The following is a 26,722-nucleotide window of genomic DNA, read 5'->3' as shown; positions in this document are numbered from 1 at the left end:
TAGCTTATCAAACCTGGATGGAGCAAAAGCCTTAGGATCCACTCACTCCATCAGAAACAAGCCTGAACAAGCCAGGCACTGTCCATCAGATACCCATGCATTTTGACAGTCAGTTCTGACCACAAGCCAAATGTAAATTGAGAACTCCAAGTCATCCATCATGCTTTAGCCATGCGTGAAGTCAATATCCTGTCTTTGAGAAGCACACAAAAGACCGTTTGAGTAGGAAAGTCCCACCAAATCCTGCTGAAACACATAGCCCACATTTGGATCATCTTTCTGAACAGTGTCTTGATTTGGAAGGCACAGCTGTTGCTGAGATCGCTGAATACAGTATGCTGTTCTCTGTGGAAGTGAGGGTAGATTAGTGAGGTTAACTTGAGATGCACTAAAGCCCTCCAGACTGCCCCTTTCCCCAGATAGCCAGACTGCTGGCAGCCAGATGCTGGTGTTTGCCATAGTATCCATGTCTGCTAGCCAGTGGGCAAAGCTGGGTGGCAGCTGAACTTTTTGTAGGACTTTAGGAATGTCAACACCCCTCTTGGGAGTTTGGCTCCATTGAACCAAGGCATGGACAGACTCTGCTTCACGCTGGAAAGTTCTCTTAGGAATCAGCACTCAGCACTCCTGTTTTCTAGAAGGATGATGATTAGGAGAAGTCGCCTTCTCTGACTCAACCCCCAGAAGCGTGGTTTTTAGGGACTTCCATGAAACATGAGACATGGACCAAGGACAAAACCAGAATCAGGTTTATGCCTCTAACAGCTGTAGTTTTGAAATTGTTTCACATTGAAGAAGTTCAGACAACAGCTGCAGATTTATTCCTTGTTCTTGGAATGAGAGGTGATGGGTGCAAATACAATGGAAACACAACTGCCATGACTATTTTCTATGTCTGTAAATCCCAAGTCCTGTCTTGGGTTCTGTGAAATTAGTGACCTGTTACAACCTAGCTAAACAGAATACATGGAGTTAGGTACCCCAAACCCCTGTGACTTTGCAAACTCAGACTAATATTTTCTCTTAAAGATGCCCCAGGCTCTTGGAGTTCTAAGAGACCTTAAAGTTATCTAGTCTATATGCAGGAATGGCATGGTCCTCCTATGTCACTCCTCATTTGTATGTCCAGACAATCGGACAGATTGCTTTATTAAGGACAAACGTGTTTTAAAGGCTTTTGATACACACTGACAAATTGCTCTCCAATAAAGCTCCAAGCAGGGGACCAGCAGTATCTGAAAGACTACAATGCAAGTTTTTTAGGACCTTCACTAATGTGAAAGTGAAAGTCGTTCAGTCATGTCCAACTCTTTGCGACCCCATGAGCTATAGCCTACCAGGCGCCTCTGTCCATGGAATTCCCTAGGCTAGAATACTGGAGTGTGTAGTCATTCCCTTCTCCAGGGTATCTTCCCAACCCAGGATCGAACCCAGGTCTTCTGCATTGCAGGCAGATTCTTTACCATCTGAGCCACCAGGGAAGCCCAAGAATACAGAAGTGGGTAGCCTATCCCTTCTCCAGGGGATCTTCCCGACCCAAGAATTGAACCGGGGTCTCCTGCATTGCAGGCGGAGTCTTTACCAGCTGAGCTACCCATGAGATATCATTACTTCTGTTGTTCTTTTATTATTCTGCTGTCTTATGTTTTGAGTATCAAAATTAGGTACAGAATTCCTAAAAGCAAAAGCACACTTTTGCAGTCCCTGTGGTAAGAGGCATACTGAACACATAATAATAATGAACTAACATTTACTGAACATTTACTAAGTGCCAGACATTAAGCATTAGCTCTTAGGGTTCACAAAAACTCATTTCATTGGGAAAGCTCAGAACAGCTGAGCCACTTGCCTAATGCCACACAGGGACCAAGCTTGGGTAAGTCTGACAAGAGCCTGCATACAAACTATTTGCCATGCTGCTTCCACATAGTTACTACAAATAAATATTTGTACATAGGTTGATTAATTGGTTGTTTTCTTCTGGTAGGACAGACTTGAGCAACTCAGAAGGGAGTAGCCATAAAAATGGGCCAAAAATGCAATCCTAGTTCTCCTAGTCAGTCCTGACTGGAATAGCCCCAGTGGATTTCAGCAATGTTAAGCTGAGTTTGAGGGTATGACCTGAGGTAATATTTTTTATTAAGAATTTCTTATGACTGGAAACTCTAAGAAGGAAGCTTGAATTATCCCATATAAAAATATAGCCATCTAAGATCATCAGTGGCATTTCCTTTTTATAGTGTGTGGTGCTAAAAATAGCCCCAAACTCCTCAACCCATCTTTCCAGCTTTTTAAAAGAACAGTACTTATGAGGCTGTCTGAATGCTTGTGACTGGTAGGATTTATTCCATCCAGTGTTTCCTGTGGCTTGCCTGAAGAAGGTAAAGGGTTCAGAACTGATGGCTATTACAGTCTCTTTGCTGCCCAAGGATCTGTGAGGGGCCTCTGGCTGCCAAGTGAGAGCCAGAGAGACAGCCCTCTAAGGAAGTGAGGTGGGAATGTGAGGCCAGAGGAGGGGAGAGGCCATGAGGGCTTATATGGAGAACTCAGAATTAAGTCAGATGATCCATCCTAGGTTCAGTGGGCTGAGAGGAAAAAACAGACCCCTTTCTCCATATGTTAATAGCTGTCCTGTGGGCAGTCCTGCTCCTGCCAGCTCGGCACTCCATGTCTGATAGGACCTGAGGAGGGACTTCAGCTTCTAGGAGTGTGAAAGGTCAAAGTGGAGAGCGATTTTGTAAACAGAATTAGTCCCTGAAAGTTTCTGGCCCTTGCCAGCTCCTTGTCTTCCACAGTATGTCTACCCTTCCTGCTATGGTGCCTGTGGAAAAATTCACATTTCAAGATTTCTTTAAAAAGTTTCTGGAGGTATAATTTACATATTGTAATATGTGACCATTTTAAGTGTATGTACAGCTCAATAAATTTTGAGTGAAGTGTGCACCCATATGAGCTTCCCATATGGCTCAGTGTTAAAGAATCCACCTGCCAAACAGGAGATGCAGGTTTGATCCCTGGGTTGAGAAGTTCACCCGGAGAAAGAAATGGCAACTCACTCCAGTATTCTTGCCTGGGAAATCCCATGGACAGAGGAGTCTGGTGGGCTATACAGTCCATGGGGTCGCCAAGAGTCGGACACGAGTGAGTGACTGAACAGCAGCAGCAGCGGTGCACACTATAACCACCACCACAGTCAAGATTTAGAACACTTCTCTAACCTCAGAAAACTCTTACCTGCCCCTTCCAAGCAATCCCCAACCGCCGCCCCCACACCCCAGGACACCACTGATCAACCTGCTGCTGCCGCAGCTTAATTTTGCCTTTTTCAGAATCTCGTATACATTGAACCGAAGAGAATATAGTATTTTGCTCCCAAACTTCCTTCCCTCGGCATAAAGTTTGTGAGATTCATCAATGTTGTTGTATATATTAATAGTTCTTTGTTTGTTGCTGAGTAATATACTGTTCTATGGATGTACCATGATCTGTTTAGCCTTTGAATTAGCCATTGTTTGATTATTTTGGATGAAGTTTCTGTGCACATTCATATAAACTTTTGTGAGTGTGTGCACTCATTTCTCTTGGGCAAATACTTAGGAGTGGAATTGCTGGGTCATAGTATAAGTATATGTTTAACTTAATAAGAAACTGCCAAACTGTTTTCTAAACTGGAATATCTGCAAGTTCCGGTGCTTCACATCCTCAACAATACTTGGTATTGTCAGTCATTTTAGAAGTCATTCTTCCTATGATTCTCAGAGTTTCATACTGAGTGAAGTAAGTCAGAGAGAGAAGGAGAAATATCATATGACATTCCTTATATGTGGAATCTTAAAAGAAATGATACAAATGAACTTATTTACAAACAGAAAGAGACCCATAGACTCAGGAAATGAACTTATGGTTGGTGGGGGCGGGAGGGAAGGGATAGTTAGGGACTTTAGGAAGGTCATGTAAAAAAATAAATTTAGTCAATCTAAAATGAATAAAAAGTGGTATCTCACAGTGGTCTTAATTTGCATTTCCCTGATAACCAATCATGTTGAACATCTTTTCCTGTGCTTGTTATCCATTCATATATCATGTTTTATAAAGAGTATATCCAAATCTTCTGTCCATTTAAAAAGATTGAGTTACCTTCTTTTTATACATTCTGGTTACAAGCCCTTTATCTGATATTTACGTTGCAAATATTTTCTTCTAGATTGTGACTTGCTGTTTATATCTTTTAATAGTATCTTTTCCTTTAATTGGAGAAGGCAATGGCACCCAACTCCAGTACTCTTGCCTGGGGAATCCCATAGATGGAGGAGCCTGGTGGGCTGCAGTCCATGGGGTTGCTAAGAGTTGGACATGACTGAGTGACTTCACTTTCACTTTTCACTTTCATGCACTGGAGAAGGAAATGGCAACCCACTCTGGTGTTCTTGCCTGGAGAATCCCAGGGACGGGGGAGCCTGGTGGGCTGCTGTCTATGGGGTCGCACAGCGTTGGACACGACTGAAGTGACTTTTCTATACTATTTTTTAATAGTATCTTCTTAAAAATGCAGAAGCTTTTTTTTTTTAATGAAATCTAATTTGTCAGTTTTTTTCTCCTGTGGTTTATGCTTTTGTGTCCTGTCCATGAAATCTTTGCCTCCCTCAGTTGTGAATACGTTCTGTGACTCTTCTAGCAATTTGTAGTTTTAACTTTTAATTTTGGCTCTATAATCAATTTCAAGGTAATTTTTGTATACAATGTGAGGTAAAGGTCAATATTCCCTTTTTTCATACAAATATCCAGTTGTTCCAGTAATTGAGAAGATAATTTTTCCCCCTTCCGTCAAAACTCTCTTAAACACAAATGTGAATTTACTTCTAGTTCTGCTACTCACCAGCCTCATGACCTTAGAGCAAGAATTAGCCTCTCTGCGTCTCCGTTTCCTTATCTGTAAAGTGGGATAATAGTGTTTACTTCTAGGGTACTTTTTTTCCCTTCAAAGGATATATATAAATGATTTGCCCCTGATATATATATGTATAAATGATTTGCTTGGCTCAGTAGGTCCTAACTATGGAGTGAATACTAGTATCAATTATATATACAAAGCTGTTTCTATTTCTGAAGCACTTTTGAATATATTACTTGGTATGATCTTGTCCAATTCTTCTATTTCATCTTTTAAGACCCTGTAAATAAGACAAAGAACCACAAGATAGTCATCTTTACACTTCATCTGTACTCAGTAGAAGATGTAGCTGTAATTTCCAGAAAGGCAGAGGCTGTGTTTGCTTTACATTCTCTCCTGGTAACTAGGCAGTGCCCAGCCACTACCAAACGGAGTGATAGTGTGATTTCATTTAGTGGGACAAGAATTTATCTAAGTTCTTCTTGAAATCAGTCATGTTTCCAGTCTTTTCTCTCATCTCTTTTTGCCTCTCTAGAGATCTCATGGGTTCTGAACCACCTTTGATAATCAGCCTGTGACTCCCACATCCCACCCTCAGCCTGGCTTGACTGCATCCTCCCTTGTGTTTTCAGCACCCTCACATTCAATATGCCTAAAGCTATACACATTGGCAGTATCTGAATCAAAGCTCTTTTGGTTGCAAGAAGCAGAAACTCATTCAAATTAGTTCAAACAGAAAGCAGTGTTTATTGAAAGCCTGTAGGGGGAGTCTCACACAAATGAAGGGTAGGAGGCTTACAGGAAAGCTTGCTTGACTTGAGTGACCAAGAAGAGTACCATAGAATAATAGCATTTGAAACAAAGTCAGGCCATATTTGAAGAGGTGAACATGGTATAAGACATCTTTTCCAGAAGATGAAACAGCTTGTATAAAGTCAAGAAGATAGGAATGTGTACTTATTCTTGAATTCTGCTTGGTACTGTGGTTATTTGGGAATCCAACTCATTTTTCCAACTGGATTCTGAATATGAACCTGATTTTGCATTTCGTTACATTGCATTAGAACAAAATGATAAAGATTATCACCACTACCACTATCATCATCATCATTACTACCACAACTATTTGTCTACCACATAATGTGCCAGATACAGCACTAAATTCTTTTCTACACTTTTTTCCCTAATCCTCAGAGTATCTTTGAAATTATTTTAAATTAATTAATTTTTTAATTGAGGATAATTGCTTTACAGGGTTTTGTTGTTTTCTGTCAAATCTCAACATGAATCAGCCATAGGTATATATATATCCTGGAGAAGGCAGTGGCACCCTACTCCAGTACTCTTGCCTGGAAAATCCCATGGACGGAGGAGCCTGGTAGGCTGCAGTCCATGGGGTCGCTAAGAGTTGGACACAACTGAGCGACTTCACTTTGACTTTTCACTTTCATGCATTGGAGAAGGAAATGGCAACCCACTCCAGTGTTCTTGCCTGGAGAATCCCAGGGATGGGGGAGCCTGGTGGGCTGCCGTCTATGGGGTCGCACAGTCAGCCACGACTGAAGTGACTTAGCAGCAGCAGCAACAACATACATATATTCCCTCCCTTTTGAATCTCCCTCCCATCTCCCTCCTCATCCCACCCCTCTAGAGTGATACAGAGCCCCTGTTTGAGTTTCCTGAGCCATACAGCAAATTCCCATTGGCTATCTATTTTACATTTAGTAACATAAATTTCCATGTTACTTCTTCCATGCATCTCACCCTCTCCTCCCCTCTCCCCATGTCCATCAGTCTATTCTCTATGTCTGTTTCTCCACTGCTACCTTGTAAGTAAATTCTTCAGGACCATTTTTCTAGATTCTGTATATATGTGTTAGAATATGATATTTATTTCTCTTTCTAACTTACTTCACTCTGTATAATAGGTTCTAGGTTCATCCACCTTATTAGAACAGATTCAAAGGCATTTCTTTTTATGGCTGAGTAATATTCCACTGTGTATATGTACCACTACCTCTTTATCCATTCATCTGTCGATGGACATCTAGGTTGCTTCCATGTTCTAGCTATTGTAAATAGTGCTGCAGTGAACAATGGGATACATGTGTCTTTTTTCAATTTTGGTTTCCTCAGGGTGTATGCCTAGGAGTGGGATTGCTGGGTCATATGGTGGTTTTATTCCTAGTTTTTTAAGGAATCTCCATACTGTCTTCCATAGTGGCTGTATCAATTTACTTTCCCACCCATAGTGCAAGAGTGTTCCCTTTTCACCACACCCTCTCCAGCATTTATTGTTTGTAGACTTTTTGATGATGGCCATTCTGACTGGTGTGAGGTGATATCTCATTGTAGTTTTGATTTGCATTTCTCTAATAATGACAATGTTGAACATCTTTTCATATGTTTGTTAGCCATCTGTGTGTCTTCTTTGGAGAAATGTCTGTTTAGCTCTTTTCCCCACTTTTTGATTGGGTTGTTTGTTTTTCTGGTATTGAGTTGTATGAGCTGCTTGTATATTTTGAAAATTAATCCTTTGTCAGTTTCATTTGCTATTATTTTCTCCCATTCGGAGGGCTGTCTTTTCACCTTGCTTATATAGTTTCCTTTGCTGTGCAAAAGCTTTTAAGTTTAATCAGGTCCCACTTGTTTACTTTGGTTTTTATTTCCATTTCTGTAGGAGGTGGGTCATAGAGGATCTTGCTTTGATTTATGTCATTGAGTGTTCTGCCTATGTTTTCCTCTAAGAGTTTTATAGTTTCTGGTCTTACATTTAGGTCTGTAATCCATTTTGAGTTTGTCTCTGTGTATGATGTTAGGAAGTGTTCTAATTTTGTTCTTTTACATGTAGCTGTCCAGTTTTCCCAGCACCATTTATTGAAGAGGCTGTCTTTGCCCATTGTATATTCTTGCCTCTTTTGTAAAAAATAAGGACCCATAGGTGCATGGCTTTATTTCTGGGCTTTCTATCTTGTTCCATTGGTCTATATTTCTGTTTCTGTGCCAGTACTGTACTGTCTTGATGACTGTAGTTTTGTAGTATAATCTGAAATCAGGAAGGTTGATTCCTCCGGTTCCATTCTTCTTTCTCAAGACTGCTTTGGCTATTTAGGGTCTTTGGTGTTTCCATATGAATTGAGAAATTTTTTGTTCTAGTTCTGTGAAAAATGCCATTGATAATTTGATAGGGATCACATTGAATCTGTAGATTGAGTTTGGTAGTATAGTCATTGTCACAATATTGATTCTTCCTACCCAGGAACATGGAATATCTCTCCTTCTGTTTATGTCATCTTTAATTTCTTTCATTAGTGTCTTATAATTTTTTGTGGACACTTCTTTTTTCTCCTTAGGTAAGTTTATTCCTAGATATTTAATTCTTTTTGTTGCAATGGTGAATGGGATTGATTCCTTAATTACTCTTTCTGATTTTTCATTGTTAGTATATAGAAATGCAAGTGATTTCTGTGTATTGATTTTGTATCCTGCAACTTTGCTTAATTCGCTGATTAGCTAGTAGTTTTCTGATACTATCTTTAGGGTTTTCTATGTACAGTATCATGTCATCTGCAAACGGAGCTTTACTTCTTCTTTTCTGATCTGGACTCCTTTTATTTCTTTTTCTTCTCTGATTGCTGTAGCTAGGACTTCCAGAACTATGTTGAATAATAGTGGTGAAAGTGGACACCCTTGTCTCCTTTGAAATTTTATAACTGAGAAATTTGAGGTAGAGAGGCATGTTCTCTAACTTGTGCAAAGTGATTACTTAAAGGGCACAGGGGAGAGACTGAAATCCAACCTAGGTCTTGTTCCCAAAGTCCTTTAATCTTGGACTTTACTTAGCTTTCAAAAGTTGTCTTAATTCTTGGCTTACTTTTTGAATGAAAAAGTTTCTATGTGATTGACATTGGAAATTCTCCTCACAGTCATATGTGCATGTGTGCATGCTGTGTCACTTCAGTCATGTCCAACTCTTTGCGACCTTATGGACAGTAGTCCTCCTGGCACCTCTGTCCATGGGATTCTTCAGGCAAGAGTATTGGAGTGGATTGCTGTGCCCTCCTCCAGGGAATCTTCCCCACCCAGGGATCGAACCTGTGTCTTACCTCTCCTGCATTGGCAGGCAGGTTCTTTACCAGTAGAACCACCTGGGAAGCCCTCTCCTAGTCATCTATAGCTATTAAACTTTTGTTAGTGCAATCCTGAAACTAATGATCTTTAATGAATACTTTGTTCATCAGGAAGGTTTTTGGCTCTTTGAAAAGGACAGAAACCCATTATTTCTTCTGACTAGCCCTTCTTCAAATGGGATCCTAATCCTTAAACCTTGCAGGAATATTGATGCTGGGAGGAAGTAATTCTCAGCTCCCATTAGTGTTGCTAATATTTGGGAAAACTGCTCCTTTTAAACTTGCTTCTTTGGCTTGGCTTTTCACTTAGAAAACTTTGGTTACAGAGAACATAAGGAAAGGGCCTTGCAAATGATACTGATCAATAAGCTTCAAGAGGCAGGGAGGATATGATAGGCTTAAGTGGTCCCTGGTGATTCTCCCTGAGCCAAATGCACTTTCAAGATATCTAAAGCAGTGACTTTAAAAACCCAGGTCCCTATTCAGTGAAAAAGACTACTTTGTACCTTTGATGAGAGAAAATCTTCAAATCCTCTCATCTCCAGCCACTGAATCATGGTCTCCATATGCCACTGAAATTACTCACAGTCTGTTAAAGAGGAAGTGTGGCTGTGGAGGGGGACCCTGGTTCTGGAAATTGTATGAATCATTCCAGTGTGGTGAATGGGGCACCACTGACTGTTGGCATTATATCCCAATTCTACTGTGCCCTCAGCATCCACTGCCCACTCTGGTGATCTGACATACAGTCTCATAAATCCAACTTTTAGTTGGATGCTAACAGCAATTGTTTGCATCTGTGTAACTCTTTGTAGTTTGCAATGCATTTTGAATCACTTACTGATCCTTCCATGTATTCATTCATTCAGTAAACACATAGTAATAAGTAATATGGGCCCACCGTAGGTCAAAGCATTGTGCCAGATATGGAAGCTATAGTGATGATCAAAAGAGTCTACAGTTTTGGTCACTGCCATTGTAGAGCTGATAGAGTAGTGGAGTGTTTTGCTCATTTTAAACAAATTTCAGTGAAATCCAGTTGAATTGTGATGTATAGGTATTTCTTATTGTGGGTCATGGTCAAAAATGTGGAAACATACTGGTTTAGTGGAGGCTATCATAAAAGATTGCTCAAAGTATCCTCCTCACAGCCACTGGAGAGTTCATGAAGGCATTTCAGGAGACAGAAAATATTATTACTGTTCTTGCTTATCAATCAGGTATTGTACCTTGCAAGGTAAGCAAAGGCGATCAGACACATTGGTCCTTGCCTTCAATTCTTTGGGGGCTCCCCATTATCCTCAGGATGAAGGCTCAACACCTTAGGCTGATACAGAAGCCACTTCTGGATCATCTGGTCTCTCTGGCTCCCTTTACCACTATTCACATCACTCATTCCCTCCTCCTCCTCGGATACCCTTTTGACGCCAGATACCTGAGAACACCTCCTCACCTTTGGACACTTAGCTCAGGTGCCATGTTCCTCCAAGTGAAACTGATCACTTCTTGTCTGGTCTTTCACTGTCTCCTTTCTTATCCTTCTTCTTCTGTTCATGGCACTCTTTTTCCTTTGGGAAGATCCCCTCTCCCCAACTCTCCATGTGGTGCTGATGACAGGCAAAGTCCATAGAGTAGACTCATGGTCCTGCCCTAGAACCCCATATTCTAGATATCGCAGTTGGTCCAAGGATGGTATATAACCCAAGCAAAGCCAATCACAGCCCAAGAGCTTTTGCATCAAGATGGTTCAAATTGTGTCTCTAAATGATCATGAATGTACAGTCTCTAACTTTATATTCTCTTGTTTTTCTGCAGCTGTCTCCTCCTATCACCTATAAATTCCTCAAGGCAGGGACTTTAATTTAAATAATAGGTATGTACACATTTGTGTATATAAAAGTAACATGTTCTCTATGTAGGCAATTTTTTGCCATTGTCTCTGTAGAAAAATTTTAAAATGCACAAAAAGGTTGTTAAACACTTGTGGTCCTTCCTTCTCTCAGAGGCAATTTAACACCATTTTTGTAATGCAGATCGCTGGTGGAGAGGACGGGGGTTTCATCCCTGGTCAGGGAACTAAGGTCCCACATGCCAAGGAACACCTAACCCTGAGCGTGGCAACTGAACAACAGAACAAAGAGCCTGCATGCTGCAGTTAAAACCCAATGCAGCCAAAATAAAACAATTAGGATATAATAGAACATATGATTTTATAAATCATTTTTTCACTGAGTTATATATTGTGAAAACTTTTCCATGTAATTAGCTATTTCCCCACATGATTTTTATTGGTCATCTGTTTTTCTGTCTAGTGGATAAAATATATCATAATCTATTTATCAAAAATCTATTAGAAATTTGGGTGGTTTCTTCTTTTCATTATTATTTAAAAAGCTGTGTCTGATTTATGCCAGACGTGACACTGCAAAGAGTGGTATTTTCGTTAAATGAGGCTGTTCAATGTGATATCCACATGGTGAGTGTATTAGTTACCTATAGTTATGTAACAATATTCCTGCAAATGTGTACTTTAACACAGTACATACTTATTTTTCTTTTTGTTTTTGACTGTGCCACATGACATGTGGGATTGTAGTTCCCCAACCAGTTCCCCTACCCCTGCAGTGGAAACTCCAAGTCTTAACCACTGGACTGTCAGGAAATTCCCAACACACACTTACTGTCTTAAAGTTTTGTGGACAGTACTAAGCTATGTTAAGACATAGCTTAATTAGTTCCTGTGCTTCAGGTTCTTACAAAGTTGCAATCAAGATGTTGTCTATGGCTGCAGTCTCATCAGAGGCTCAACTGGGGAAGGATCTACAATCAAACTCATGTGGTTATTGGCAGAATCCATTTTCTTGCAGGCTGCCAAGTTCAGTTGAGTTCAGTCGCTCAGTCGTGTCTGACTCTTTACAGCCCCATGAATCACAGCATGCCAGCCTCCCTGTCCATCACCAACTCCCAGAGTTCACTCAAACTCACGTCCGTCGAGTTGGTGATGCCATCCAGCCATTTCATCCTCTGTCGTCCACTTCTCCTCCTGCCCCCAATCCCTCCCAGCATCAGGGTCTTTTCCAATGAGTCAACTCTTAGCATGAGGTGACCAAAAGTATTGGAGTTTCAGCTTCAGTATCAGTCCTTCCAAAAAACACCAAAGACTGATCTCCTTTAGGATGGACTGGGACCTCCTTGCAGTCCAAGGGACTCTCAAGAGTCTTCTCCAACACCACAGTTCAAAAGCGTCAACTCTTCTGTGCTCAGCTTTCTTCACAGTCCAACTCTCACATCCATATATGACCACAGGACAAACCATAGCCTTGACTAGACAGACCTTTGTTGGCAAAGTAGTATCTCTGCTTTTTAATATGCTATCTAGGTTGGTCATAACTTTTCTTCCAAGGAGTAAGCGTCTTTTAATTTCATGGCTGCAGTCACCATCTGCAGTAATTTTGGAGCCCAAAACAATAAAGTCTGACACTGTTTCCACTGTTTCCCCATCTATTTCCCATGAAGTGATGGGACCAGATGCCATGATCTTTGTTTTCTGAATATTGAGCTTTAAGCCAACTTTTTCACTCTCCTCGTTTACTTTCATCAAGAGGCTTTTTGGTTCCTCTTCACTTTCTGCCGTAAGGGTGGTGTCATCTGCGTATCTGAGGTTATTGATATTTTTCCCGGCAATCTTGACTCCAGCTTGTGCTTCTTCCAGCCCAGTGTTTCTCATGATGTATTCTGCATATAAGTTAAATAAGCAGGGAGACAATATACAGCCTTGGTGTACTCCCTTTCCTATTTGGAACCAGTCTGTTGTTCCATGTCCAGTTCTAACTGTTGCTTCCTGACCTGCATATAGGTTTCTCAAGAGGCAGGTCAGGTGGTCTGGTATTCCCACCTCTTTCAGAATTTTCCACAGTTTATTGTGATCCACACAGTCAAAGGCTTTGGCATAGTCAATAAAGCAGAAATAGATGTTTTTCTGGAACTCTCTTGCTTTTTCAGTGATCCAGCGGATGTTGGCAATTTGATCTCTGGTTCCTCTGCCTTTTCTAAAACCACCTTGAACATCTGGAAGTTCACGGTTCACATACTGCTGAAGTCTGGCTTGGAGAATTTTGAGCATTACTTTACTAGCGTGGGAGATGAGTGCAATTGTGGGGTAGTTTGAGCAACTGCGGGCCTATTTTTTTGCTGCCTGTTGGCCTGAAGCTGCCCTCACTTCATTGCTGCATGCTTCCCTGCATGGAGTAGTTCACAAAATGGCAGCTTCCTTCTTCAAAGCCAACAAGTGAGAGAGAGAAAGAGAGGGACTCCTTTGAAGTTGAGTGTTACAATTTTAAGTACCATAATCACAGACACATAATCACATATATTTTATCACCTTTGCCATATTCTATGGTTAGAAGCAAGTCACAGGTCCATTGTACACTCATGAAGAGGGGAATCACACAAGAACATAAGCACCGGGGTGGGAATCATGGGACTGCTCTATACTCTGCCTCAGTGAGGGTCTGAAACTTCCTCCCCCCCCCAGTTTTATTTATTTGTTTGTTTATTTGTTTATTTGGGGCTGCTCTGGGTCTTTGTTGCTGCATGCAGGCTTTCTCTAGTTGTGCTGAGCTGGGTCTACAGGTTGTTGTGGTGCACAGGCTTCTCACTGCCATGGCTTCTCTTGTTGCAGAGTATGGGCTCTAGGGCATGGGCTTCAGTGGTCATGGCACAGGGGTTTGTTTAGTTGCTCTGCAGCATGTGGGATCTTCCTGGATCAGGAATAGAACCCATGTCCCCTGCATTGGCAAGCAGATTCTTAACCACTAAACCACCAGGAAAGTCCCCAAAACTTTCTTGATACATAGCACCTTTAATGTCTCAGTCATTTTTTTTAATGGCAGCCCTAGACCTAAATGTATATATCTAACAATTCTGTGTATTAAGTAATTAGATCCAAGCAACTTAGTAAGTATTTATATAATATACATAAATTAAAAGAAAAGATAATATTTTATTTTACTTTTAAGCAACCACAATGTTTGCTAATGGACTTGTGCTCCTGTTGGGCACCGCAGACCTTATCAGGTGTTAGAATCTGATTGAAAACCATTACTCTTGTCACCTTTATGTCACAGGAACTTTGAAAAACCCAGTTTTACAAAAATATGATGTTATTGAAGAGAATATAGTACAATTCAATATTGAAACTATGAACTACTTCAACTTAGTAGTTTATATGGTGCCTAATGGATGTCACTATGCTTCACTCAAAAATGAGAAATATCCCATGCCACCTGTGTGAATTTGCTGTGGTTCACAAGGGTAACTTGTTACACAGCTTGAGAGCCATGGCCAAATGGAAGAAGTTCCCAGGACCTCTACTTCACACTATAAGCAAAGTCAACTTCAGATAAATTGTAGATCTAAATGTAAAATAAAAAGAGTAAAACTTTTAGAGGAGAACATAGGACAACATTTTTCTGATCCTGGGGTAGGGCTCAAAAGGTACTAACCATAAAAAGGATTGATTAATTTGGATACATTAATAGTATATTAAGAATTTCTTTTCATCAAAAGTAAGTGAAAAGACACTTTGTAAAGTGGAAGCTGATATTTGCATTCATATATTCGACAGGCAGAGAAGGCAATGGCAACCCACTCCAGTATTCTTGCCTGGAGAATCCCAGGGACGGCAGAGCCTGGTGGGCTGCTGTCTATGGGGTCGCACAGAGTTGGACACGACTGAAGCGACTTAGCAGCAGTAGCAGTAGCATCCGACCAGGGGGTTGTCACCAAGATGTTTATAGAACCCCTGTAAGCCAATAAGATAAAGACCAACTACTCAGTAGAAAAATGGAGAGTAGTAGACTTGAATACACTTTAGAAAAGAGGATATCCATTAGCTAATAATCATATAAAGAAGTTTCAATCTTGTTAATCATTAGGGAAGTGAAAATTGAAATAATTAATACCACTACCAGATGACTACAGTTGTTTAAAAGGGGAAGTATCAAGTTTTATTGAGGATTTGAAAACATCCAAATTGTATTACAAAACTAGTAAGGGTGTAATACATTGCTAGAATCATTTTGCTAAAGTGTTTAGCAGTATTTGCTAAAGTGGATCATATACTCTGACCCAGCATTCAATGGCCAAGCAATGTCACTCCTAAGCATATACACCAAATAAATGCAGATATACAGTGACCAAAAGAATGTTCACAACAGTCTCAGTCCGGGAACTATCCAAATGTCTATAAATTGCAGAATAGACAAATAACTTGTGGCACATCCCAGTAATGGAATATTGTACAAAATGAACAATCATACGAACAATGTAATAGAATCTGACGAACACAGTGTTAAGCAAAAGAAGCCAGGGCATCCCGATAATCCCCTTCCCTCCCCTAGCTACAAACCACATCCTGTGTGATTCCATTTATATAAAGTACAAAATGAGGCAAAATCAATCTATGCTGCTGCTGCTAAATCGCTTCAGTCGTGTCCGACTGTGTGCGACCCCATAGATGGCAGCCCACTAGGCTCCTCTGTCCCTGGGATTCTCCAGGCAAGAATACTGGAGTGGGTTGCCATTTCCTTCTCCAATGAATGAAAGTGAAAAGTGAAAGTGAATAAGCCCCTCATATTGCTGACTCTCAGCTTAAAGACACGCAACTGAGAGCCTTTCTCCACCATGCTGTCTGCATAGTTCTCCTGTCTTATCCTCTATTTTAGCTGCTTTTGTTTACAAACCCCAATGTGTGATAACTATGTTTTATTTATTTGTGTAGTTGCTTCCTTATTACCATTCTCCCACTGGACTCTAAGTACCACGAAGATAGACATAACATGTGTCTTGTCCACTATTACAGTCCCAGCACCTTACAGAGTGCCTGGGATGGAGAAGGCCTTTATGTTAGTCAGACATTTTCAGACTTCTAACTAAGACAAGCTTAAACAAAAAAGAAAATTTTGGTTCATGTAATTGAGAAGTTCCAGGGGAAGGTTCACCTCAGACATAGCTTGGTCCACAGGTTCAAATATTATTAGCTAGCTCCACTCCCTCCCCCACCCTCCATCTTGGTTTTTCTGTCTCTTGTCACTATTTGACTTAATTTTCAGACAGGTTCTTTCCAGACATGGTAGCAAAAGAACTACCCACTTCCTCAAATTTACTTTGGTCACCGTCTCAGAAGAACAGGAAGCAATTTTTGTTAGGGTTGTCAAGAGTCTTGGGAAGGATGCTTATTGGTCCAAATTAGGGCCACATACCCAACAATGAGCCAAACACAATGGGTCTGGGGATGGAGTTGTACTCCCAGGCCTTGGTTCCTTGACTGGTCTCTACAGGGGTAGATGGGCAGGAGAGGAGGCTCCACCCTACTCGAACCATAAGCAGACGTGAACAGGTGCAAGACCACCTGGCGATGACTTATTTGCCTGTCTCCTAGTTTAGCTTACCACTCCATCAGCTGCAGAGACTCAACTCTCTTACTGAGTGTATGCAGTCATTAACCTAAAACCAGAATGAGACCTACAAGTAATCCAGCTATTTTCCAGTTAAGTGAGGCCAGCTGAAATTAAGTGCCTCCTTGAACCTTGATTGCCATTTTTAATCGGGCAGTGTGTTGGCATTTCCTGAATACCTTTGCCCTTTGTAATTCATTTGGGGTTTAGGTGGATGTCTGCTCTTTATAACAAATACAGTGATGGAGTTCATATATAATGTTTTCCTCTCTTCCAATCCTCATCCTAAACTGGATCTGTTTATAGCATTTTCTTGATCAATTTAAAGATCACACTCCCACCCTTCCATTTTATCTCCCTCTGTCTCCTTTAATCAGATCAACCCAAAGTTGACCGAGCTAAGTGACAAACAGGCATTTTCTCATTGGTATGCAGAGGTACCTCAGATACATAAACTCACTGGCAGCGTTAGTATTCACTGCCTTGCAGACTCATCACTTTAGACTTCCAATTTGGCTCCTCTTTCAGGATTTGTCCATGACCTTGAGGAATTCAATTCCTTCCTTCTGGACCTTGGTAGCTATCACTATAAAATTAAATAATTACCTTGTCTGCTGCACCAGATAGTTTCTGAAAACCCTCTCCCCTGAAATCTCTGATCTTGAAATCACCTTTCCATCCTCCTTCGCAATCTGGTGATGAGAAGGTTAAGATTAAGTGTGGGGTGGCTGCAGAATCAGCCACATGATTTGTGGGTCCTTCTACAAAATGAGAATGCAATTACTCTTGTCCAAATTTATTAAGAACTTCAAGATAGCAACAGCAAGGTATTAAGCAGTATGAGGGCCATTTGAGACTGGAGTCCTATGTAACTGCCTGGGTCATACTTCTGTGAAGTCAGCCTTGGTGTCTGAATTAATCAGAGAGGATTAACCAGCTATGCTCATGCCTGTCCTCAGAAGTGTACATTGTGTCTCCACCATCTTTTCCTGGGATAGGAAATCAAATGCCTTTAAAATAAATGGATGATGTGACCAGGGGAGAATTTAGGCTGATTATTGCCCAACCTTCTAATTTTTGAAGGGAAGCCAGGATCAAGACTTAGAGAAAAGGCTCCTGATTTTTGGGGACTGTTGTTACATAAAGTTTATTGTCTTGTACACCTTTAGAAGTAATATGTACTCATTTATACCAAATTAACAACATGAAAGATACTGGTGGGTGACATGTGATCACACACAGGCCCTGGGCAAAATACATACATTTTCTTGTGTATGCTCTTTGCAAGTATTGATGGATGAGGAAACCAAGGCACACAGAAACTGAATAACTTACCCAGGTTTGTACAGCTTTGAGCCAAGATTTGAACTCAAGTCTGACACCAGAGACTATGTTCTGCATTTCTACCCCATTGTGGCTGCCTGCATGACAGCCAGTCTGAACTCCTGCAGTTCCCTTATTAGCCCAGAGCCTAGCTGCTAGTGCGAACTCAGTAAACGTTGGTTGAAGGAATGTTTTTTTTTTTTAGTGAAGACTTATTCACACCACTGTGCTTTTATAAATATTACTTTCTTTTCTTGAAATATTCTTCACTCACAACTACTTTGTCTACCTGGAAAATATCTACTGATTCTTCAAGATTAATCTTAAATATTATATACAGTATGAAAAGACTTAACAGAACACTCCCCTTCCTGCATCCAGTGGACAGTCTTAAACACTTTCTCCACATTTTAAAATATTTTTTATGGCATATCTCTTTGTGTATCAGTGACTTGTTTTTAATATAAAGAGATTTGTTCTGAAATGGAATAAAGGTTCAGGCATACAGCATGGTGTCACAATTTTTAAAGGTTATATTTCATTTATAGTTATTATAAAATAGTGGCTATATTCCCTGTGTTGTGCACTATAGCCTTATAGCTTACTTTATATATCGTGGTTTGTACCTCTTATTCCCTTACTCCTATTTTGTCCTTCCCTGTTTCCCTCTCCCCACTTTTCTCTATACTGGTTAGTCCATTTCTGTTTTTTTATATTCACTAGTTTAATTTTTTAGATTCCACATGTAAGTGATATTATACAGGATTTTTCTTTCTCTGTCTGATTTATTTCACTGAACATATTACCCTCCAAGTCCATCCTTGTCGTTACAATGGGAAATTTTCATTATTTTTATGGCTAAGGAGAAATATAAATAACCTCAGATATGCAGATGACACCACCCTTATGGCAGAAAGTGAAGAGGAACTAAAAAGCCTCTTGATGAAGGTGAAAGTGGAGAGTGAAAAAGTTGGCTTAAAGCTCAACATTCAGAAAACGAAGATCATGGCATATGGTCCCATCACTTCATGGGAAATAGATGGGGAAACAGGGGAAACAGTGTCAGACTTTATTTTTCTGGGCTCCAAAATCACTGCAGATGGTGACTGCAGCCATGAAATTAAAAGACGCTTACTCCTTGGAAGGAAAGTTTTGACCAACCTAGACAGCATATTCAAAAGCAGAGACATTACTTTGCCAACAAAGGTCCGTCTAGTCAAGGCTATGGTTTTTCCTGTGGTCATGTATGGATGTGAGAGTTGGACTGTGAAGAAGGCTGAGTGCCGAAGAATTGATGCTTTTGAAGTGTGGTGTTGGAGAAGACTCTTGAGAGTCCCTTGGACTGCAAGGAGATCCAACCAGTCCATTCTGAAGGAGATCAGCCCTGGGATTTCTTTGGAAGGAATGATGCTAAAGCTGAAACTCCAGTACTTTCGCCACCTCATGCGAAGAGTTGACTCATTGGAAAAGACTCTGATGCTGGGAGGGATTGGGGGCAAGAGGAGAAGGGGACGACAGAAGATGAGATGGCTGGATGGCATCACTGACTCGATGGACGTGAGTCTGAGTAAACTCTGGGAGTTGGTGATGGACAGGGAGGCCTGGCGTGCTGCGATTCATGGGGTCAAAAAGAGTTGGACACAACTGAGCGACTGATCTGATCTGATCTGATCTGAGTATTCCATTGTGTGTATGTACCACATCCTCTTGATGTCCATCTGTTGATGGACACAGGTTGTTTCCATATCTTGGCTATTGTAAATAGTGCTGCTATGAACACTGGGGTAGATATATCTTTTAGAATACATGGTTTTGTTTTCTTTGGATATATACCCAAGAGTGGAATTGCTGGATCATATGGTAGTTCTGTTTTTAGTTTTTTAGGAGCCTCCATACTGTTTTCCACAGTGGCTTCACCAATGTACATTCTCATCCACAGTAGACAATGGTTCCATTTCCTTCACATCCTCACCAATATTTGTCATTTGTGTTCTTTTTGATAATAGCTATTCTGACTAGTGTGAGTGACAGCTCATTATAATTTTCGTTTGCATTTCTCTGATGATTAACAATGCTGAGCATCTTTTCATGTACCTTTTGGCCATCTGTATGCTTCTTTGGGAAAATGTCCATTCAGGTCTTCTGACCATTTATAAATCAGGTTGTGGGGTTTTTTTTTTTTTTATACCTATCAGATTTGGTGACTTGAGGTTGTAAATCTAAGGACTTGTTTGTTGTTTTGAATTCTTAAGGGATATTTTTTTCCCTCTCATTTTTTGTATACATGTTGGGCAACACCATTCTCCTTTCAGCTTCCTGGAAATTGGTGATGGGAAGGCTTGTTGATTTCTTTTTCTTTATTCACTTATGGCTGTGCTGGATCTTCCTTGCTGAGCACTGTGGAGATCAGGGGCTACTCTGCATTGCGGTGCACAGGCTTCCCATTGTGGTGGCTTCTCTTGTTGCAGAGCACAGGCTCTAGACAAGCAGGCTTCAATAGTTGTGGCTCACTGGCTCTAGAGCGCCGGCTCAGTACTTGTGGTGCACGGGCTTACTTGCTCCACAGCATGTGGAATCTTCCTGAATCAGGAATTGAACCTGTGTCCTCTCCATTGGCAGATGGATTCTTAACCACTTGACCACCATGGAAGTCCCAGGTTGTATTTTTGATGTTGAGTTGTATGTGATGTTGAGTTGTATGAGCGGTGCTTGTATTTTGGATATAAATCCCTTATTGGCCATTTTATTTGCAAATATTTTCTCTCATTGTATAGGTTGTGTTTTCATTTGTCGATGGTTTCCTTTCCTGTGCAAAAGTTTTTAAGTTTAACTAGGCACCATTTGTTCATTTTTGTTTTTATCTCTTTTGCATTAGGAGACATATCCAAAAAAAAAAAAAATTAATGGTATGATTTGTGTTAAAGAGTATTCTGTCTATTCTTAATGTTATGGTTTTGTAATGTTGATAACTATTGAGAAAAATTATCCAAAAATTGTAAATGAGGCAAAAGGATAATTACAGTTCCTTTCAGTGACATCCAAATACAGTGGTTCTCAGAACGTGCTTCAGCATCAATATAATCTGAGAACAAAACATCAGCAACATCAGCATATGTGTGTGGGTGTATGTGTATCTTTACTTTTCTCCTTTGCTTTTCACTTCTCTTCTTTTTTTTTTTCTAATTTTTTGGGGGCCCCCACGGCAGGGCACCAGGCCGCGGCCCAAACTGCCGCAGCCTCTGGGCTGCCCCCAAAAGATTCGAAGAGGAGACTCCTTAGCAGTTGGACGCCAAGTTCAGCCGGGCACTTCTCTTCTTTTAACAGCTATTTGTAAGACCTCCTCAGACAACCATTTTGCCTTTTTGCATTTCTTTCTCTTGTGGATGGTCTTGATCCCTCTCTTCTGTACAATGTCACGAACCTCTGTCCATAGTTCATCAGGCACTCTGTCTATCAGATCTAATCTCTTGAATCTATTTTTCACTTCCACTGTATAATTGTAAGGGATTTGATTTAGGTCACACCTGAATGGTCTAGTGGTTTTCCCTACTTTCTTCAATTTAAGTCTGAATTTGGCAATAAGGAGTTCAGGATCTGAGCCACAGTCACCTCCCGGTCTTGTTTTGGCTGACTGTATAGAGCTTCTCCATCTTTGGCTGCAAAGAATATAATCAATCTGATTTTGGTATTGACCACCTGGTGATGTCCATGTATAGAGTCTTCTCTTGTGTTGTTGGAAGAGGGTGTTTGCTATGACCAGTGTGTTCTCTTGGCAAAACTTTATTAGCCTTTATCCTGCTTCATTCTGTACTCCAAGACCTAATTTGCCTATCATTCCAGGTGTTTATTGACTTCTTACTTTTGCATTCCAGTCCGCTAGAATGAAAAGGACATCTTTTTGGGTGTTAGTTCTAGAAGGTCTTGTAGGTCGTCATAGAACCATTCAACTTCAGCTTCTTCAGCATTACTGGTTGGGGCATAGACTTGGATAACCATGATATTGAATGGTATGCCTTGGAAACGAACAGAAATCATTCTGTCATTTTTGAGATTGCATCCAAGTACTGCATTTTGGATTCTTTTGTTGACCATGATGGCTACTCCGTTTTTTCTAAGGGATTCCTGCCCATAGTAGTAGATATAATGGTCATCTAAGTTAAATTCACCCATTCCAGGCCATTTTAGTTCACTGATTCCTAAAATATGGATGTTCACTCTTGTAATCTCCTGTTTAACCACTTCCAATTTGTCGTGATTCATGGACCTAACATTCCACATAGGGAAAAGAGTATGTCAAGGCTGTATACTGTCACCCTGCTTATTTAACTTATGTGCAGAGTACATCATGAGAAACGTTGGGCTGCATGAAACACAAGGTAGAATTAAGATTGCCAGGAGAAATATCAATAACCTCAGATATGCAGATGATACCACCCTTATGGCAGAAAGCGAAGAAGAACTAAAGAGCCTCTTGATCAAAGTGAAAGAAGAGAGTGAAAAAGTTGGCTTAAAGTTCAACATTCAGAAAACTAAGATCATGGCATCTGGTCCCATCACTTCATGGGAAATAGATGGGGAAACAGTGGAAACAGTGAAAGACTTTATTTTGGGGGCTCCAAAACCACTGCAGATCATGACTGCAGCCATGAAATTAAAAGACACTTACTCATTTGAAAAAAACTTATGACCAACCTAGATAGCATATTTAAAAGCAGAGACATTACTTTGCCAATAAAGGTCTATCTAGTCAAGGCTATGGTTTTTCCAGTAGTCATGTATGGATGTGAGAGTTGGACTGTAAAGAAAGCTAAGTGCCAGAGAATTGATGCTTTTGAACTGTGGTGTTGGAGAAGACTCTCAAGAGTCCCTTGGACCACAAGGAGATCCAACCAATCCCTCCTAAAGGAAATCAGTCCTGAATATTCATTGGAAGAACTGATGTTGAAGCTGAAACTCCAATACTTTGGCCACCTGATGCAAAGAGCTGACTCATTTGAAAAGACCCTTTGATGCTGGGAAAGATTGAAGGTGGGAAGAGAAGGGGATGAGAGGGAATGAGATGGTTGGATGGCATCACCAGCTCAATGGACATGAGTTTGAGTAAACTCTGGGAGTTGGTGATGGACAGGGAGGCCTGGCGTGCTGCAGTCCATAGGGTCGCAAAGAGTCAGACAGAACTAAGTGACTGAACTGACTGACTGTGTGTGTTTATACACATACATTATATATATATATACATATACTTACATGTAACTGAAATGAATGAAAGCAGTGATACAAGGGAAGAGTTAGTATTACTTTGTTATTATAATGTACTCACGCTACCTATGAAGTGGTATAGTGTTATTTGAAAGTAGACCTGAATTAGCTATATATGTGTATGGCAAACTCTAGAGCAACCAGTAAAAAAAAAAAAAAAAAGATAACTGATATGCTAAGAGAGAAAATGAAATCATATCAGTTCAGTTCAGTCACTCAGTCATGTCCAACCCACTCCAGTGTTCTTGCCTGGAGAATCCCCATGGATAGAGGGGCCTGGCGGGCTACAGTCCATAGGGTCGCAAAGAGTTGGGTACAACTGAGCAACTAAGCACAGCAGAGCACACTTCAGGTTGAACCATGTTATACTGCCAACATTTGATTCTTTATGACCTTCAAAATCAACAATACCATATGGTTTACCCTAAAATCTCTCATGGGACTCTCACAAGAACTGCATGAGATAATATAGGTACTGTGCTCAGCACCATTTGAGGTGCTTAATACATGATCAGATCAGATCAGATCAGTCGCTCAGTCGTGTCTGACTCTTTGCGACCCCATGAATCACAGTATGCCAGGCCTCCCTGTCCATCACCAACTCCCAGAGTTCACTCACACTCACGTCCATCGAGTCAGTGATGCCATCCAGCCATCTCATCCTCTGTCGTCCCCTTCTCCTCCTGCCCCCAATCCCTCCCAGCATCAGAGTCTTTTCCAGTGAGTCAACTCTTCACATGAGGTGGCCAAAGTACTGGAGTTTCAGCTTCAGCATCATTCCTTCCAAAGAAATCCCAGGGCTGATCTCCTTCAGAATGGACTGGTTGGATCTCCTTGCAGTCCAAGGGACTCTCAAGAGTCTTCTCCAACACCACAGTTCAAAAGCATCAATTCTTCGGCGCTCAGCCTTCTTCACAGTCCAACTCTCACATCCATACATGACCACAGGAAAAACCATAGAGAGAGAGACTTCTCTCTCTCTATCTTAGAAATCTTTGTTTTGGTGAAAGTGAAAGAAAGTGAAGTCTCTCAGTCGTATCCGACTCTTTGCGACCCCATGGACTGTAGTTTACCAGGCTTCTCTGTCCATGGGATTTTCCAGGCAAGAGTATGGAGTGGGTTGCCATTTCCTTCTCCAGGGGATCTTCCTGACCCAGAGATCGAATCCAGGTCTCCTGTATTGCAGGCAGGTGCTTTACCCTCTGAGCCACCAGGGAAGCCCTTGCAAAGGGCATATAGTAAATGCTGTTGGTTAAGTAAGTGAGTCTGAGAACTTTATGGGTTTCCTACAGGTTAGGGGGATATTTGCATTTTCTGTGGGTAAAAACTCAAAATTAGAGATGAAAACCTTGTTTGGAGCTTTCACTGTCATGGGCCTCGGTTCAATACCTGGTTGGGAAACTAAGATCTCACAAGCAGTGAGGCTTAAAAAAAAAAAAAGAAGTACTAATATGTGTAACATTATGGCTGAATCTTAAATGCATTATGCTCAGTGAAAGAAGCCAGACTCCAAAGGCTACATTCTGTATGGTTCCATTTATAGAACATTCTAGAAAAGGCAACACTATAAGGACATGGCTTCTCAGGTGGTGCTAGTGGTAAAGAACCCGCCTGCCAATGCAGGAGACATAAGAGATGGGGGTTCGATCCTTGAGTCATGAAGATCCCCTGGAGGATGGCATGGCAACCCACTCCAGTATTCTTGCCTGGAGAATCCCATGGACAGAGGAGCCTGGTTAGCTACTGTCCATAGGGTCACAAAGAGTTGGACATGACTGAAACGACTTAGCACATATGCACATAGGAGCATAAAACAGATCAGTGATTGCCAGGGGTTAGAAGTGACAGGAGACAGGAGTGTGATCTTGATTGTGGAAGTGGTTATTAGATTATATGCATTTGTCAAAGCTAATAGCCATGTGTACTAAAAACAAAAAAAAGGAGAATGTTAATGTATGTAAATAATACTAGAATAAACTGAACTTAAAAAAAAAGTTGCTGGGAAATGGTTTACAAAGGAAAGCTATCATAGGGCCAACATTATTTTCACAGTAAGGGCCCATGACGACAGTTCTTCCATGAACATCTTGGAAGTTTGTCCTGAACCAGAGTAAAAGAATTATTATTAGTTATTTAATTTATTGGAGAAGGGAATGGCAATTTACTCCAGTATTCTTGCCTGGAGAACTCCATGGACAGAGGACCCTGGTAGGCTATAGTCCATGGGGTTGCAAAGAGTCAGACACAACTGAGCAACTAACACACACATTTAATTTATAATTAACTTAAACATTTATTGTCTGTCTTCCAAATGTGGATGAGAGAAGGAAAAAGTCCAGCTCCTGTTCACAAGGTACTCACAATGTAGTGGATGTGGGGTAAGAAAAAGACAATTATTAATACAGCATAACATGATAATTATCTTTGATAATAATTAAGGAATCAGTATATAATTAAATTCTTCACACATTATACAACTAAAAGCACAAGCTAAACATTATGAGTATGGTCCCCACCCCCACATTATTAACAGTAGAATGAGAATAATTAAAATTAGCATGTGTTAACTGCTTACTATGTGAGAGGTACTAGTCTAAGCACCCATTTCAGCCTCACAAAAATTCTATCGTTTAGGAACTATCATTGTTAGCATCTTTTATAGATGAGGCAACAAAGTCACAGAAAAGTTTATTTGCCTATGGTCACACAGCTGCTAAAGAAAAGAAAAGGGATTTAAGCCATGGAAGCGTGGCCACATTCTAACTATGATATTGTGCTTTTACTGTAGCTCAAAGGTACAGTGACCTGGTTTACCTGGACTCCTGAAATCTGGAACTAGTGAGTCTCACTCTGCCTCAGTTTCCCTAACATCAGAGGAGAGAGTCAAGCTTGTGTAGAGAGGTCAAGTATGCAAAACTCTCTTAATAAGACACCAAGATGAACCATTATTCCTTTTGTGTTTCTTTCCTGTGTTTATCATTTATCCACCCACCCCTACTGCTAAAGTTACACAGTAAGTACATAAGTATTGTAGAAAATAGAAGGGGCGAAACAAAAACAAAAAATGATGAACAAAACCCCCCAAAACCAAACCAAACAAAAAACCCTTCATGCTTCCATAGTCTCACCATCCAGAGGTAACTGCCACTACCATTTTGGCACATTTCCTTCTAGTCTTTTTAAAAACTTTTTCATTTACATAGCTGAGATCAGACTTATATTTGTAATTTTGGACAATGTTTTGTTTTGTTTATTTCACTTAAACATAACTTTTTCACTTAAAGCATAAACTCTTTGCAAACACTATTCTAAGTGGCCACATAGTAACCCATCATACAAATATTCTATAATTTATTAACTGTCCCGTCACAGTTGGATATTTAGGTTGTTTCCAATATTTTCACTATTATAAATAACACTACTATTAACATTCTAGTCCATAAATCACAGATTATTTTTTTAGGCTAGTTTCCCAGAAATGTAATTACTAGGTTAAATGGCATGAATATTTTAAAAATTAGGTAGAGATGTAGTATTCTTTATAAATAACAAACACATTCTTTATAAATAAATGGAAAGTCTTATGGGGGGGTCAAAAGTTGATGTGTATATGTTTGTTTCTCTATATAAGTGTGGAAGGGGGTAGATGAGAGACAGAATTG

General features: G+C 40.5%; 1 protein-coding gene across 2 annotated transcripts in view; it reads left to right on the top strand.

Moving 5' to 3' along the window:
- The window catches only part of SOX30 (SRY-box transcription factor 30), an 80,486-nt gene extending 54,202 nt beyond the window's left edge, over positions 1 to 26,284 (top strand). Inside the window, exons 5-6 of one of the 2 annotated variants that reach the window (XM_061424184.1) lie at positions 10,837 to 10,894; positions 25,849 to 26,284. In XM_061424184.1, coding sequence (XP_061280168.1) covers positions 10,837 to 10,882 — 46 coding nt within the window. In that variant the 3' untranslated portion in view covers positions 10,883 to 10,894; positions 25,849 to 26,284. The remainder of the gene's footprint in view (positions 1 to 10,836; positions 10,895 to 25,848) is intronic. The other variant, XM_061424186.1, reaches the window with a different exon arrangement.
- The last annotated feature ends 438 nt before the right edge of the window (positions 26,285 to 26,722 follow it).

The sequence above is a fragment of the Bos javanicus genome, chromosome 7 (genome assembly GCF_032452875.1).
Source record: "Bos javanicus breed banteng chromosome 7, ARS-OSU_banteng_1.0, whole genome shotgun sequence".
Taxonomy (NCBI): Eukaryota; Metazoa; Chordata; class Mammalia; order Artiodactyla; family Bovidae; genus Bos; species Bos javanicus.
Note: the sequence above shows the minus strand (reverse complement) of the source record. Positions and strands in the feature narration are given on the sequence as shown.